The sequence below is a fragment of the Falco rusticolus genome, chromosome 7 (genome assembly GCF_015220075.1).
Source record: "Falco rusticolus isolate bFalRus1 chromosome 7, bFalRus1.pri, whole genome shotgun sequence".
Classification (NCBI taxonomy): domain Eukaryota; kingdom Metazoa; phylum Chordata; class Aves; order Falconiformes; family Falconidae; genus Falco; species Falco rusticolus.
The window spans coordinates 16,542,294-16,559,947 of NC_051193.1; the positions used below are offsets into that span (position 1 = coordinate 16,542,294).

Genomic DNA, 17,654 nt, shown 5'->3' on the forward strand with positions numbered 1-17,654 from the left:
GAATCTATTCCAGGACTTTAAAATAAGTAGTGAGGATACGAATTATTATGACAGAAATGACAAGAGAAACCAAAACTCCATAAAAGCTGCAAAGTTACCTTTTGTGGAGATGAGCTTCCACAGTGCCAGAGAATAAATTGTGGTGTGTTTGCTGATATTTTGATACTTCTCCCATAAATTATCTAGTTGGACTTTATTCTACAGATTCATGCATTAATTAAAAGTTATTGAAATTGATGTAGGTTTTTACATTATCATGAGTTTTTTCTTAGGGAACATACTCTGTTCTGTAAGCAAATGACTCTTCAGTTGCTGTTACAGGACACTTTCAGAACTCTCAGCAGTAGGTGTGTGCTACTCACTGTTTTTCATTAGACCTTGACACCTACAATTCTGTTGTGAATTGCCGGATGCTAAGCACAACTTGGAACTTCATTCCATGAACCTCAGACTTCAGACCTGAGAAATGCCAGCTGCATTATAAACCTGTGGTTCCTGTGATACTTCATATTTCAGTCAGAGCCAAGACTAATGCATCCAGAAATCGGTGGTGTAGCCAAGAATTACAAAGATAATGGCAAGATTACATCCTTCCATAGGACAATATGGTAGCTACAAGAGTTTTGAGTTTAGTCTTGATCTAACCCAGATTCACACTAATCTAATATGCTGAAATATTTCATTTAGATTTTCCTAAGAAAACCAAAATAATTGTCAACAGGGTTGCAATTCTCCCACCAAAATTTCTGTATAGACTAGGGCCCCAAAAAATGTAGACTATGGACCTCAGAGAGCCCAGGGAAGGACAGGATCCACTCTGAACTGTGTAGACAGGGCAGGAGATGTCAGTGGTTCCATAGGAAGGTCTCAACACTGGGTTGAGCAGGATTTTAGGATGACCCATTGTCATTAATCTCACCAGCTTTAGCTGGTTTGCTTCTTCCTAAATTATGGATTCAGATGATGCTCTTCTGCTAGCATAAACACACAACATACCCATGATACAAACTGCTTGAAAGTCACAGGCGGCTCAAGAACTACAGATTGGCTTTTGTTATGCTGTAGGTTCAAATGTTCATGCATTCGTGCAAGTGGATACACTTCAGAATTATTTCCTTTGTGCACACTCTAGAACATGAGGTTATAGTCCACATTAAAGGAAAAGAATTAGAAGTGGTGAAGATACCCAGGACTAATCGGCTGACAACCAATTTTCTGATTCAAGGGATTAGGTTCCAAATTTCTTCCTGGATGCATTCCCTCATCTACTGAATCCTCTAACAAGTTCATCCTGCCATTTGGGATGTCAGAATAAAGAGGAGGTAGCAGAAGTATGCTACAAACAATGTGGATGTAGTAAGATCAGTGGTTTGCACTGCAATGCAAGCAACCCAGCCTGCAGTTCACCATCTACCCTTCCTTTCCCCAAATCATGTTAGTTGGCTCATCTTCTCGCCTTGCCTGACACATCAGTTATAAGTAGATGAGAGAAGTCTAAAATACAGCAGCTATTGAGTCATGCTTGAAGTCATCATGGGCAACGCATGGCCCACAGGTTGGCTACCTGTCTGTATAGCGGAACAGCAGGTATTTGAGAGCTGGTCATGAGACACTCCTGATGGATGTCTCCTGGTGGCAGGTCTAGGCAGAGAAGAACTGGACGTGTAGGAGGATCACGCCTATAAATTATCTAACCTGCAAGGTCATAGAGCTCGGTATCTGAAGCGCTGGCCAGGGCTTCTTCTAGTTCCGGATCCAGGGTCACTTTCTCTTCTGTACGAGTTTCTATGGGCTTTTCTTTAGGGATAAATATTTTTCCTAAGAGAAGAAAAAAAACCCAGAGTGAGTAATGAATTATTGGAACAACTCCTCTGCCGGCTGGCAGTGAAGGGGAATAGGTCTGAGACAGGGGAAACGCTTGGAAATATTATCAGGTACATGTCTTCCTTTTTCTTACTTGATGCTATCCTCCACACCAGGATCTTAACAAGAGTCTAAAATCAAAAGGTGCAGACTTCTGTTTTGTGTTGGTGATTGTTAATGTGAAAGCAAATGTCCTAAAATAAATCCCCAGGAGCAGTCACAGCTGGGATTTTTCTAAAGTTCCTGTGGCCATTATGTTTAAATGAGGCACCAGAAACAGTTAAAACCATCCTACTGCAAGAACGTTTCAGTTTACCACATTCCATACAAGAGCCTCAAAGCTCAGCAAACCTGTTCTCTTCCAGTAACTCAGCTTAATTCCCAGCCTCTCCATGAGTAGTTCCCCTCTGCGTCTCCTGACAATCATTCACATAAATAGCCTTATCCTGATCATCTGTGCAGGCCTGGAAAGTCTGAACTGAACCACATGTTCCCCAAGAAAGACTCCTGACCTACTTGCCTGCTGTTACGTTGGCGTTACCAGTGTGTGTTTCCATGCGACATTCCCCCCAGACCGAGATCATCGGCCCTTTTGCTGAAATGAGAAAACTGGGGGATAAATCCAGAAACAACACAACAAGCCTGACTCTCCTGTAGCCTGCTATTACAGTTAACCTCCGCAACGCGATGATGTAACTGCCAACGCTTGGAGCAAGGCCCTTTAAATCAGAGCTTGGGCTGCACTTCAGTCACCAGCGCTGCTGGGGCTTCTCTCCCACTCAGGACTTTCCTGTACCAAACCCATACAGTCAGTGATGCATTAGATGATGCCACATGCAACAGACGGTGTCATCGCTCTGATAATTCTGTGAATTCCCATCTTCTGCTCTCCACTGCGAAGCAGCTCCCCTTACCTTGTCCCTGACAAATACTGCTCAAGCAGACTTTAGTTAATGCCATTAGAATGAAGCTGTGATGCTCTTTGGATGCAGGTGGCTTTGGCCCGCTGTCAACTTTAAAATGCCATTTTGTGCAGCTTTGTACGCTCTAGATATAGTGCTTGAAGCATATCCTGTGGGTTTCTGAAAAGTTTCTGAAATAGTTTAATTTTAACTGTCTTAGTGATACTATTTTGTTACCATTAATAAATGCAGTTCTGATACTTAGTGTTGAAATACAGATGCTTTGCCTCTGTTTTTTCAACATTGCCATCCTTTTGTGGCTTAATTTTGGCCCATTATGGTCCAAAGTATCATTTTCATGTAGATAATACCCAGTTCATTTCTCTCTTTCATACAGGCTTGTCTACAGCAATTTCTATACTGTCAGCTTCCATGACTGCAGTCACCGAGTAAGGTCAGAAAAAATGGAAATTTCTGAAACTCTGGCAAGGTTTACTGGTGCAGGATTTGAATTATTTACCCTAGAGAGATTTGTACCAAGGCTAAATAATTTCTGAGTACAAAACTGGACAGAAGGTTATGTAGAAAGACAAAGTAGTATGATTTAATTTTCATGTGGTATTTTAAGTCATTTTTTAAGAAGAGTCTTCTAGAAGATAAAAGCCTTTTTGGGCCAAAGATAAGAATCATTTTAACTTTCACCATGCACTGGGTTATATGAATCAGAGATAGCCAACCCAGCATCATCAAACAAAAGTCAAGTGGAAATTTGGGGTGAGAAATACTCTGTGGAAACAGATTAGTCATGCCCTCCAGGTTTCATAACAGCACAGGTGCTATGATTTCAGACTCCCTCTGAACTACCACCTAATCTGAAGTATTGGATAGCAGCTTCCAGAGACCACTGACCAAGACTTAACTTGATGCCCATTCGACTGGTAAGGTTAACATATAAAGCAAAAAATTCATTACTATGTTGGAAGCCAGAAGGCCAAAATTAATCAGAATATCTGAGTAAAAAACCGATAGTAAGGAGTACTGTCCGTAAAATATTTTCCTCTCAGATCACTGGTGGTTCCACATGAGTTTCAAGTAATCACTAGGTCATTTGAGATCTTGAGGCAATCCTCCTTATCTTTATCCCGCCTGATGACAGTATCCCCTAACAGCTATACTTCACAGAGACATACCTTGCATGAAACATTTCCATCAGACAACACGTGATTTTTCACACTCACTCCCCAGCCACACCATTACCAAATGCTGACGGACATCTATACTTTCACACATAACATTTTAAAAGGACACAGGACCTCGAGTCTGGTGTAAACTGGGCACAGTAAGTAATATACAGTTGGTCCTTCTCTATGGACTTTGGATCAGAGTAGGCCAAGTATCTTGTGTAGCAAGAAATCCAGGGGTAATGGAAACCAGTTCACACTCATACTTTTTCTGTGCAGTTCACATATATAGGAATAATTTTTTTAAGCATTTGTTTCAGGCATATGTCATTCTTGGACGGCAGCCCGAATCTTTTTAAATGTGTATCTGACTCCCAATGATAGTTTCATTTAAAGCATTCTTGGCAAATGTTTTTAAAAAATTCTATTATTGGTTATATGAAATATTTAAAGGGGCAAGGTCATGTCAAAGATAGTAATACATATCTTTAATGTATGTGGGCCTTGCTGGCGTCCACTGGTGTTTTAAAAATATTCTTTTTTCTGCTGTCTAGATAAGAACATTCTTTTGTATTATCCCACTGTGAAGAGATGCTGTAGCATGGCAGACAGAGGTTAGAAGAGCTTATACATTTAGCACGTTATTAGGAATTCATTACCTGTCCACCAACAGCAAAACTGTGTCTGTCTTTATAGACAGCTGTGAACGAGGTTTCCTTCATTTTTTTAAGGACAGAGTTTAAAGATTCAGGAGGTCCCTCTTAGTGCCACATCTGTACCTTGCAAATTCATTATATACTGCCATCATGGAATTCACTGACAAAATAAAATATGGATTGTGGCTTGCTTGTTTCAATGGCCCAGCTTAAATTTAAAATATATTATTTGGAAGAAGCCTTGGAAAAATAGTGATGTTTCATTATTTTAAAGTGAGATTTATAGACAAAGGCTGCTGCTCTTTGTGCTGTTTATATTCACACTGTATTTTAGAAGATACATTACTGTAACACTCCATGTGGTGTAATTAATTTTGGTAGTGTTACATTTTGCCTCCAGAATATGCTGATGTTCTGTGATAAGTCTTAATAGTAATAGCTTGTTTTTCTACCTAGGAAAATCAGTGACAAAAGTTATGTCAGTCAAGTTTTTACTTGAGCTACATCAGCATTACCAACACAAAGATAACCACATTTATGTGCAAAAATAATATATTCTTGTGTTTAACTGCAAAACAAGATAAAATTCCAGTAAAAAAAAAAAAAGGCATTAAAATATCATTTTATTTTTACGTATGCATAGAAACTCCAAATGTCTAGCATCCAAAGTGTTGGGGTTTTTTTACATGAAATTTTAACTGCACATCAGTATTCCCTTCTTTCTGTCAAACTAGGATAAGTGCCTGGGGTGACCTGGATGACAACTGAGGCGGCTTATTATACGACAGGGACTCTCTGACTATGAGTGCAGTGAGTTGAGATTTGTCCTGGCTCAGTCTAACAGCAGACCTATCCCTTTTCACACTGCAAAACTTCTATTCAAATTGAAATATGATAAGGTTCATGTTTTACTCCAAAGAGGCTCAGGGGAAAAAATCCATTGAAAACCAAAGAGAAGAAGGATTCAGTAAAAAGCACTACAGAGAGACACAGAAATGCAGAGGGAGATAAAAGGAAAACAAATTCTATGGAGAAAAAGAAATGCAGTGGGTACAGTCATAAAGACATAGGTGTAACGTTGCTACTTGGTTTCAGCAAGCTCTGATTTCCTGCATTTTACAAATGTCTCCATGAACGCATTGTCAAAGTAAAGCAAGGAAATGAGATGCATCCCTAACTTTATTTCCTTATACAATAATAAAGTACATAACCACATACGCACATCTATAGGAAAATGTATTAACTGCACAGAGAACTACTTAAAGTATGTTTTCCTGAAGTGTTTGTTTGTTTATTGCTATATAAGGAGGGAAAAGGGGGGAATTCAAATAGCATAGTTGCTAGTATTTTACCAGTGTGTCCAATCTAAGAAACATTTTGAGGATTTCATCTTCATTTATAGTTTACAGCATTTGGAACATCATTTCTGGTATGTCTTCTCTCTGCCTTCCTTCTTACGTCATTAGACTTTTGTGAATAAATATAGATTGCCACCATTTTTATTTAGTATAAATACTTAGGATTTATTCCCACCTTATACAAACCAGAATTCAACAAAGCACAGGTGGGAAGTAAGCCCATTATACTATCTGTAAAAATATCCTTTTATTTAACATCCATTTTATTAAGGATAGTTACTTAATTTTATAATACAAATGCATTTTCTGCTATAATTGTAAAACAATAATGTCCCTTCTTTTCCTATAAACTGTAGTTCAGATTATTGTACTTTCAAGAAAATATCTGGTTACACTTATCACTTCATACTTTTCAATGAATCACTGACTACAGCGAGTGCCTGTTTATTCTCAATTACAGAATACTACACTGACCTTAGAAGTGAAATGCAATAATCTTGGAAATCTGCCTTGCATAAATCACAGGCACCTGATTCACTTTTTCCATTTTGCACTGTTCTTTTCTATTGAGGCTTGTTTAAACTCCTCCCTACAAATATTCTATGAAAATTGAGCTAAATTAGTTCTTACCAGGAATCAATTTGTATTATGAAGAAGAAAACAGGCCAAGTTCAAGTAAGTGTGAAGCTGAAAGCTAGTAGTAGTTAAAAGGCAGTATCATAATTGCTGCTGCACCGTTACTCTTGGATTAGTATCTGCATATTCTGTGCCTTAAAAATTATGGTAATGGAAGAGGAAGGCTGCAAAGGTAAGCTTTCCAAAGTTATGAAATCTATTGTGCATATGCACAAGGAGAAAATTTAAATTGTACCAGCATCTTTGACTCTGATCAGCACGCTTTGATTCTGCCACTTTAGTGATACCCTTTAAAGAATACTTCTGAAAAGTATACTTTCTCAAATAAAAATAACAAAAAGCCAACCTATCATCTTTAAAACAAGAAAGCCCAAAATTTCATCAGACCCTCATGTGGATTATCACAACAGTCAGGATCCCTGTGGTCCACAGCAGTCCTCTGGATTGCCACCTGGATTAATCTGCTTCACCAACAGAGCAGAGAGCTCTTGTGCCTGATGTGGAATGGCAGCAGAGGAGGAAGAGAGCCAAGCTGTGCCGCTGGGCTTCAGGTTCTCAGGGACATCACAGAAGGCTGAAACTTGGGCAGAGCCAGATGCCACACTAGGGATGTTCCCCTCTGGCCTCCTTTCTCCCATCCCGCACATCCTTCTTCTCTGTACCTTTCCTTGTTGTCCCCTGTGCCTTCCCTATCCCCTGGGTCTCATGGTTTTGCACATCTTTGAATCCTGACCTTTCCCAGCACTTCCTTTCCCTCTGCCCTCTCTTCCTTACCATTGCTCTCTTCTGCAGCTCCTTTCCCCATCTAGTCCTTCATCTTAAACATATTCACACAGCTCCTTGAAAGCCAGTCCCTCCACCTCTCTGCACGTGCCTCTCCGCTGGCTCTTTACTCATTTTTTCTCCTTTACGGTGCCCTTTCAAAGTGAGAGGAGCACTGTCAGAGCAGGAGAGAGCCCCCCGGCCCATGGCTGTGGTGGGACAGTGCCCATCAGACAAGCAGTTTCCAAGAGCATCCCGCACCCTCCATCCGGCCACGCAGGTCTCGCCGGGCCCTCCTAGGCTGTCCCACGTGCTGTCTGCACATGCAGGCAGAAGCTCTGAGGACATGACTAATACTCACTGCAGGGGAAATATTTGAGAACGCAACAACAAATGGGATGTGCAAGAAAGTCCAGTATTTTGAAGATGCCAAATTCAAGTGTATTTCCCGGGGGATTGCAAAAGGCATACATTTCAAGTCCGCTCTTCAAAGCATGGAGGCACTGCAGCTCATGAAAAAACAGCTGGAAAAATTTACTTGAGATGGCTGAAACAATATGTTTTCTCCTAATCTTGTTCTTGGAAACAGCAAAGTCCTTTTTGCTGACACTTTCCAAAAATTCACCCTGAGGCAGACTCGCAGCATGGGAAATTTCAGCTTGAACTGTGTGAGTTTGGCAAAGTCACGAGCAACTAAAGCAAGGTCTTACAAAAGCAAGCAGTGAAAGGCACTGGCCAGAGGCATTACTGTCAGCAGCTGCAGCACTTTCAATGCTTTAAGAGACAAACATCAGTTGTAAATTTCAGCCTTGAAGAACAGGAAGAAGGTGGCAAAAATGTAAATAAACCATTTCAGCATTGGGGGTGAAAAGACTGCCTTTGTCAATCCAAGAAAGATACCATGTCTCTAAACTAAACCCTAAATTTTTATCTAGAGTCTGTTAAGAGAAACTGGGATGGGAACTCATTAGCATCTACTCTAATACCTTGACCTTCTGAAAATGACTGTCATTATTACTAGTGCTGTGTATTGATACTCTGCTTGGCACAGCACAACATGCAAGATAGATGGTCTCTGCCAGAGCAACTGAAAACAGGGGTTTAGCCAAAAGTTCTCTGGTTTAATCATCCTTATTTTCTTCCTTTTCCCTTTTATCAGTTGGCTAAAAATTATAGCATTTAATCACATACAAACATGTTTCCTTTCCCTTTCCAGCCACAAATAATAATAGCCCAATCCACTGGAGTTTTTCCATGACTTTGATGAGAACTGGATCAGATCCAAAATGAAATGGTTTGGCAAGGAGTGGGAGACCTTGTAGAAAACAGGGATAGTGGTGAAGGGCTGAAACAGCAATCCTTACAGCAATTTAAAATGGCACAGCCAACTTTTCATATCTAATGATACTTCCCAACAACAGAACTTTTTTCAATTATGTTTCGTTAGAATCATGTCCTTAAGAGGACCACTGCAACAAAGCAGAAACAGAAATGCAGTTAATAGTTTATGTTTGGATTACAGTGGTGTTCAGATCTTAACTGAGATCAGATGCACACGCCGCATTCAGTAAGAGCAAACACGCAGCATTGACATTGCTCTGATATTTTGTGCCTGCACTGCCCCTTGCTTTCTCCACCTTTTCTTTTTATTCCTGGACCTTTCATGAACTTGAAAATGATACAGAAAAGGCTTCACAGTGATCAAAGTGTGCTAACCAGCTGTTATGTGTTAAATGCAGTGGGTTAGTCTGAGTAACTTCTGTAGTTCATCAGGTCCTATGTAAGGATTCCTAGAATATCCTAGGTAGGAACTAATCCAAAAATACATAAAATAAACACAAACTGGCCATCGCTACAGTTACCAGCCCTAACTCCCTATACCTCCATCACTCATTAACAAGGAACTCTCTGTGGAATGGCTGATTAATAGCCGTGCTGCACAACAGTCCTGAAAGCCACCAGATCGGATTGTTTGCACACAACTATGGCAGCAAACGCTCACCATGGGAACTTCCAAATGAAGTCCCCACCCCATACTTGTGTTAGGGAGGATGAGGGCTAAGGTGGTCCGAAAAAATTGCTTGGTGGCCAGTTTGGGTGTGTGCCTTTCAGGCTGTGACCATTCTGGCCCTGGTTCATCTCAAAACGGGTTTTCCTTGAAATTTGAGAGCTATCCCATACAGGCTTAAAACTTTCTCTTTGTACAGCAATTAACATAGTACGTTAACAAGCTGGAATACAGCAGAGGGCCAAAACCCTAATGCATGCCATACATTCGATTTTTTTTTTTTTGGCAAAAAAAAGTTTCCAGCCTTTCCAAACCATGATTACAGTCAAAAACAAGGCAATTCCCTGCACAATCAGCCCCCCCTCTTGAGCTCATATTTAACACTTCCTGTGCTTTAACCACCCTGAATACCCCTGTCAGCTCTGGAATTTGTTTTGGCTTGTTTTCTAGCACAATCAAAACCTTATGGTCATGTTCAGCAGATAGAGACCAATGTCGGCAACTGAATTTTGTCTTTCAGCAGCTGCTTGGTATTGCCTTTTGGTCAAGAACTCTCTAATAAAACATTCACAACAAAAAAAAGGAAGGCAGAGACAGTAGATTAAAAATAATGATTTATCACTGACTGTTCTGAAAGGAGGATATTTTAAATGCCACCCTCTTTTTGGCTCATCACTGAATTTTCAAGTCAGTATCAGCTTTGCATAATAAATGCAGGAACTGGTAGAAATGTCACTTAACGTTTGGTAGAAGCATCCCACTTCCTAAATTTGAAAAAACAGATACTTTCCCAGTGGCAGACAAACACCACAGTACAAAACACTGACAAAAGCTTAAACAGCACCTGACATATTCTAATCTTACTGATACACAAATATTCTCAGGTGGTAAATAGTGCCAAACGGTGCAGTGGCATCAACACCTCCCATTTGTAATTATACGCAACTGGATGCATTTTAGAGCTGCTCCAGAACTTAATTTTTACCTAGCAGAATTAGTGTAAAATTAATTTGGGGCTATTTGCAGTATGGCTACATTACATGTAAAGAAATCATTTAACAGGTATATATATAATATAATCATATAAATATTTATGAATTTGTAAATATAACTTAAGAGACCATCAACATGCAGGTAAGGAATAAGCTTTTTATCAAGAGATATCCTTCTTCAGTTGCTTTTGAGGGCACATTTTTAGAAACGTAAATTATTTATCCTGAACTAATTACTCAGTTTTGGAAGAATACTAATTATTTTTTAATTAAAGTGATTTTAAATCTAGCATGTAGTGTCACATCTTGGAAATGTCTTTGCAGGATTGCTTTGTGTCCTTGCACAGAAAATAACTTATAAATGCAAATCAAGTAATTAATATTTTAATACAGACGTTGTATTTTTTCAATTGAGAGTCTCAAAACAAGTAATGCTGCAGTTACAAGCATGGATTCTAAGATCCAGAGCCAGCCACACATGGCCTTTGTGCAATATCCATCACATTTTACCAGGTTCACCCAATTAGCAGGATTATCATACAATTCGTGGGAAGGTTTCAGTACATTTGGCAGATGGAGACTTCAGTCATGCTTTATAAGGCTCAGATTCTACATGAAGTCTTTGCAGTGCAGAGCAGGGGGGAAGGAGAATAAGAAAAGGAGGCAGTGAAGACCACAAGCCTGGTGGTCTTTCTGTAGGACACCTCCTGCCAAGCAAGCTGGGGGCAGCAGAAGAGATACTCAAGTACCAATATGGGATGTGCCAAGCTCAAAATAAGCAGATTCTTCCTCAAAGCCAGTTCCCTTAAAGCAGCAGGAAAACACCACTGAGCGGTCCATCCAGTTCTCAATTGACAAGGTACAGAACCTCACCAGATCTCAGACTAATTTAGTTATTTCTAATATTAATAAAGAAACAAAGGGTATTTTCATGGCATTTGGCCTTTGGTTTCAAAGCAAATTTAGTAGAGTTCTTTCTGTTTAGATTATAATTCTAAAATGACTGCAGAAATCACAGAATGTGGTTGTCTTCATCTGACTTAATCTCTTAAATACTAAGGATTTTGTCAATGTTGTACAAGGCACAGGAGAAATTAAGGGAATAACTTCCTTAGCCTAAATTGCTGTCATAACCTCATAATCGTGATAATTCCTAAAATTGTGATTTTGACGTAAATTATCACCATTGAATCAAAAGCCAAAATAAGAATAGCTTTAAATGCTAACATGGCTGAATCCACTCTGTGCTGAGCACAATGTGTAGTTACTTGTGTTTGTAAAGCAGTGGTATTTCCACACCAGAGACACCAGGAATTAAGAAGCAGCACTAATAAGCACTTTAAGGGAATGTGGAAGCAAATGTAGGAACAATATTGCTTCAGCCTCATCAAAAGCCAACTGAAATAGAACAAACAGGCCAGTATATACAATAGCACCGTCAGGGACAATACAGGCACCGGTTTTGTACAGATCAAGTGCCAGTCCTGTGGGTATATGGGATTCCACGCACCACCAGGGTTTTGTGTGCTTGTTTCAGGCGCGTTTGGAGATCTCAGGCATGACTACAGTGCAAAATGCAAAGTCTTAGCCCTAAGCCAGCAAGTATCAGTAAGATGAGACCTGGCTGAAGATGTTGGTATAAATATGCAGAGACCTGCAAGTGGTAACTTGTGCTGCTCTAACACAGCGGTGTGTAGGAGACTGGAAACAACTGGCCATAAGTCCATACTACAATAAACCATTTTCTTTTCTGCGTATGTACTTGATCACTCCGGCTACCAGCAGGATCACTGCAGTGTCACTGCATTTCAGTGGGTCAGAATCAACCCCGTGAACAGCAGTAGGCACAAGTTATGATGGAAGGAAAAGTAGGTTAAAGGATATGCTGCGTGATAAAATGACACATCAATCAGATCTAGCTGAAAAATGTCTCATTTGTCTAAAACCATTGTTTCAAAGACTGAGAGCACAATGTAATGATAGCAACAACTCTTGACCTGCAAATAACATTTTTTATCTTCGGTAATGATACATAAAGTAAAAAATACTGCCTTTGACTTTCTGGAAATATCTGCTTTCTCTTAAGCAGATCCCACTGAAATAACGGCAAATACATTAGATGGCCAGAAATGGACCCAGGCATAGTAAGTTCCTTCTTGAATGAAGGGGTAGCCCAAGGCAGGCATTTTAACCCACTTTACAGAAATGACAAAAAGGACATAATGGTGCTAAAGGAACATTGCTTAAAAGTATGACTGTTCCTGCCCTAAGGTTATCCTACCAATGTTTGAATGATTAGAATTAGGTTTTCCTGTTTTTCCCTTTTTTTCCTGTAGCTGTAGGAAAGGGGAAACAGAGAAACTGTCTGCATGAATAGCATTGCCAGATGTGTAGTAAACAAGTGGAAAAGTACTTATTTTTTGTAAGCATATTCCCTGAGCTATTACTTACAGCAATTGTAGGCAATACTTACTCAGAAAGGCATTTACACGTTTCCTCCTAAGCACCTCCCCCACTACAGTACCCCTGCACGGGCCTAATGCTGAACACGGGAATGGCCCCAGCGAGGTCAGCGAGGCCACCTTGTCCATGCTTGACTGCAAACGGAGGCGTTTGCTGGTCTGGGAGCTGCTGATGGAGCCCTTGCTGGGCTGGCGTTTGTGTGTTCCTCGTCACAAAGCCTGATTAAACCCGCCTTTGTAACTCCAGAGTAGCACGGCAGAGCACGACGTGGCAGGTAACAGCACCACTTCTTCCTCTGCTACCACCGCTCTGGATCTGACTCCTGAGCCTCACCCTGCACAGGAACAGCCTCCACCTCTTTGCCCCAGTGCATTGCACAAGCAGGCCAGGCAGCGCTGGACGCCTGTGCCCAAGCAGTCCATTACTCAGCACCGACACGAGGATGGATGGTACCTTTCTTTTCCCCTGTAAATGGCACAAAGTCTTCTCTGTCTTTGTGCTCAAGTGCTTGCTTCTCCAAGTATGAGAGCAGGCGCTCTCTGTCAAAAGGGCCCGTGGCAGGTTTAGTGGTCTGATCCTTTTGCCGAAATCCCGCGGGAAGCAAGGCATTCTGTGAAAGAGAGGCATGTAAAGGAGATGAGGCAATGTCATATAGCATTCCAAATTTCATTTCAATGCTGTTTTCTAAGTTAAATCATTCTTTGTGTGTTATTTCACATAATGCTCTTTGGTGAAAACAATAACACGCATTACCTAAATGTAACCATTAAAACCAGTGTATCTGTCAGGCTTCTGATTGTACCACCTATTAATATTTTTATTAACCATATTTACAATCACAGTACCAAAGGACTAAGCAAGATCAGAGCTCTTTGTGTTATCCTTATTATAACCAGAGTTTGCAGTCCAGGTAAATAGACTAAGATAAGTTTTCTATAAATTTTCTTCTCTTCATTTACTCTTCTCTCTCCTCATTTTTCTCTCTCTCATTTTTTCAGAAATTCCTTTCGTTCTAATGCAGCTGTCTCTTGGACTTCAGAAATGAATGCATGCACAGAAAGTAATTAGTGAATGATGTGGATTTCACCTATTTAGAGTATGCAGGAAGCAAGCAGATGAAACCCAACTTTAAATATGTAGCTGTGTGACCATGTGATTGCATCTGCATCCCCATAATACAGGAAAATGCCTAAGGCTCACACATTTCAGTCCAGAAAACCCCAGAAAGGAATACAGGTACATGGAATTTGTAGCATGTGTGCAGTAAAGCCAACATGTTGAAGATGCTCCAGAGTACTGCAGAAACACTTCATCACTGGCGACAACATGCACAGTAAATCTGATCCATGGCAAATATCTAGGGAATTCTGAGCACATCCAGTGAACTCAAGCCACTAGACATCTTACCTGGGAGTGCACAAGCATGTCCAGAGCGTTACAAATTTACTGCACATATGTAGCCTGACTACAAATGCACTATGGCCTGTTTTGTTTGTTGTGGGGTTTTTTTTTAATGTTTCGTGTCTCCATTGGAGAAGTGATAGTAGCGAGAGAAGTGGCAACATGGAGGGAGAGAACAGTAAAGCCCACCCTTAATTTCCAGGTAAATTTCTGCTATAGAACTAGAAGCTATATATCTATTGTGTTGTTTCGAATTGATTTTGTTTCCAGAGTGAATGGATTTTATCTGCCACTTTACTTGCCAGTTTTCAAATTCCTACATCAGTTTGGAAGGTTTTGGGGTAGGTACAGTCAGAATTCCCATCTAGTACACTTGTGACTAACCTCATTATTGTAGGACTAAGTGGTTCCCAAGGCAGAGATCTTTAAACTCTTTGTGAAAGTGTCTTCAAATACTCAAATCATCCTTGCTGTCTAGAAAATCACAGTTGTGTAGCTGAACCTTATTTTTCTTAATCATGCCTAAATATATTCTCTTCAGTTAAAAATATCTGCGAATGACATAGTCAATCCATTTCAGAAGTTCAAAAGATCCGATCTTCACAAACACACATTATGTTTGTTTGTTTATTGCTGGGCTCAGAAATAGCAGCCATAAAAAGCTTCTCATCATGCTGCAGTGTACAAACATGATTAAAGATTTAGATTGCACACAAGCTCACGACTAAATAGGCAAGGGATAGAGAAAGGGCACAGTGACTTGTACAACAGCAAGTAGCACATCACAGCAGGAATAAAATCAACATGTCCCTAGCCAAGCTGCTCATACTTTAGGGTACGTTGCCTCTGCTGGAACAGAATACAAATATAAAATGCTGCAGTATGTGACATTTACAATAGGCAGCTTTTGAACTATGATTCCCCTGGCCACCATCACTAACCTCAGGGTCAAGGTCATCGAGAACATGCTCTAGCTGTTTCAGTTCGTCCTCTGAGAGTTTGCTGAGTATTTCATCTTCGTTGATATTCTTATATTTCTCCAACTCTTTTCGGAAGGGCAGAGACATGGCTTTCGCTGCACGGCTAGATTGATGATGCTTGCCAAGATTTCAACCATCCAGGAGTACTGAGCTTCTTGCGACTTCACTCACTGTTAACAATAAAGCATTATGAGTATGTCTATTTAGCTGATGTAATCCTAATAAGCCCTAATAAGCCATGCCGAGAGTCACATTTACACTTTATTAGTGAAAACAAAGCAGCAAGATGTCCTGGCTCAGCAGAGGGGGTGCGGGAAGCGCTGGGGCTGCCTGTGCAGCAGTAGCCAAAGAGCAAGGAGGGCTGCAGTATGCTTGGGAACCTCATGAGCGCAGTGGCGAAGAGAAGCTTTGAGAGGTAGATAAGAAAAAAAACACTGGGAAGTTATCTTTTCCATAGAGATGAATCTGTTTTATTTAATTTACTTAGAAAAAAAGCAGTATCTGCTTGCTCTTTTTGCTAAAGGCAGAGGGAAGCGGCACAGTCACAGAAAGCAGTCCAACGCTGACAAACGAGAAGCAAATTGTTATCCTTTGAGGTGTTCTCTCCTATCCCAGCTTTGCCAGTGGCTGAAAGTTTACCCACATAATCTTGGCTGGCTTTTTGGTACATTCTGGTTACTGAAGCAACTTTAAAGTATGCTGGTCGGTAGTCTTATTTCAAAATGTTTGGCTACGAATGACAGCACATGATCAAAATAATCCTTGCAGTGAGGATATGCTACTTAGCTCAAAAGATCATCTGTAAATTAGTCTGCTGCATGGGGCACCTGCAGGTGTTCAAAACACAGTCATGAAAAAGATATGGACTTAGTATTTCACAAACCCCTGTTGGATGATCCCAACTGATCAGTAACAAGTGTCATCTGCATGGCCAAAATCATCAATGCCATATAATTTGTTATATGACAAAGTGCTATGAAGGTGGCGAGGTGCTGTCCCAGGCTGCCCAGAGCGGCTGTGGATGCCCCATCCCTGGCAGTGCCCAAGGCCAGGCTGGATGGGGCTGGGAGCAACCTGGGCTGGTGGGAGGGGTCCCTGCCCCTGGTGGGGGGTTGGAACTAGATGGTCTTTAAGGTCCCTTCCGACCCAACCCATTCTATGACTCTCTGTCTTCACTTGCTCTTTTTCTCCTGTCCAGAACCAATTCTAGAGCCAGAATGTGCCTCTAAATGAAAGGAGCGGAAAAGAATTATCTATGACCAGACACAGCATCACCTGGGGACTTTAACTGTGTTCCAGGCCGTCCCAAGTCTGCCCAGTTTCCCACATCAGCACCAGAGCTCTCCAAATCACACAGCTAGCCGTGCAGTTTTACAGCTAAGGTTTTGCATTCACAAATTTCAGTGTTATGGTTGATATGGAAAGCAGCCAGCTGGCACCTACATCTGGCTTATGTATCAAACCAAACTCCAATTTCCTTTGGCCAAATCTTTAATTGTCGTAAGTTAACAAAAGCCATGCAGGTTCTGTTGCTCTTCATAAGAGCTGGAAGCCTGATCTTTATTTTTATTCTATTCAAAATCCAAGTGAAAATGTTGCATTTCCTTAGAGTTTCACTATTAAAATACTAAATATCAAAACATATCTCAATTTTCTGTTTATTGAGAAAACTAGAAATCAGCAACCTATAGAAAGAGAAAATAATGATTAGTAGAATTAGAAATTTGAAAAATCTGGAGTTCTATGAATACTGCAAGGCATGGCAAGCCTTGACTTCAAACACTTAAACATTCTATTCTAAGAAAAAGCATTATTTCCCCTACATTTTCATTTTTTCCTTACTACTGCTCTACTTGTTGTCCCTGCTTTCATAGCCTAACATCGTTGTCAGGCTGTTCCAAACGTCATGGTAGAATTCAACTGTTCTTTAAATTGAAAATTTATTTTAGGAAGTTAGTCAGCATCTAATGTTTCACAAAGCTACAGCAGTTGTTAAAAAAATCTTATATTACCAAAATTCTATCATATGCAGTGAGTATGAGAGATATTTTTGCAAAAAAGAAGTCCAAAAGAGCTAACGTTTTTGTGTATTTGGTGCTTAAAGAGAACACTAGTTCTACATACACTTAACTGATACAGTTTGTTACCAAAACTACTTGTTAAATAATGAAAGCATACTATTTAAAAGCGGTAAGTGTATTTGTTTAGATTGTAAAAACAAATTCAGCTGCAGTACAACATTTCTGTGCTAAGGCATCAGATGCCTTCTCTAAGTTTCTTTGGATAAACTCATTAAAAAGTAACATTTCAGCTAGCAGCCATTAACTGGGCTGAAAAATTTCTTTGAGGGGATTAGACCTCTTTAAACTCTCTTTAACAGTTTAAATGATTATTTTATTAGAGTTTAATCGCATCCCTGGAAAAGACAGAAATGTAATCCCATGGTTAGGTT

General features: G+C 40.2%; 1 protein-coding gene across 1 annotated transcript in view; it reads right to left on the reverse strand.

The window, feature by feature from the left end:
• The window catches only part of LOC119151595 (tropomodulin-2), a 36,423-nt gene that overhangs the window by 10,513 nt on the left and 8,256 nt on the right, over positions 1-17,654 (reverse strand). Inside the window, exons 2-4 of the mRNA XM_037395682.1 lie at positions 15,164-15,372; positions 13,275-13,431; positions 1,696-1,818 (exon numbers count right to left, since the gene is read on the reverse strand). Coding sequence (XP_037251579.1) covers positions 1,696-1,818; positions 13,275-13,431; positions 15,164-15,289 — 406 coding nt within the window. The 5' untranslated portion in view covers positions 15,290-15,372. The remainder of the gene's footprint in view (positions 1-1,695; positions 1,819-13,274; positions 13,432-15,163; positions 15,373-17,654) is intronic.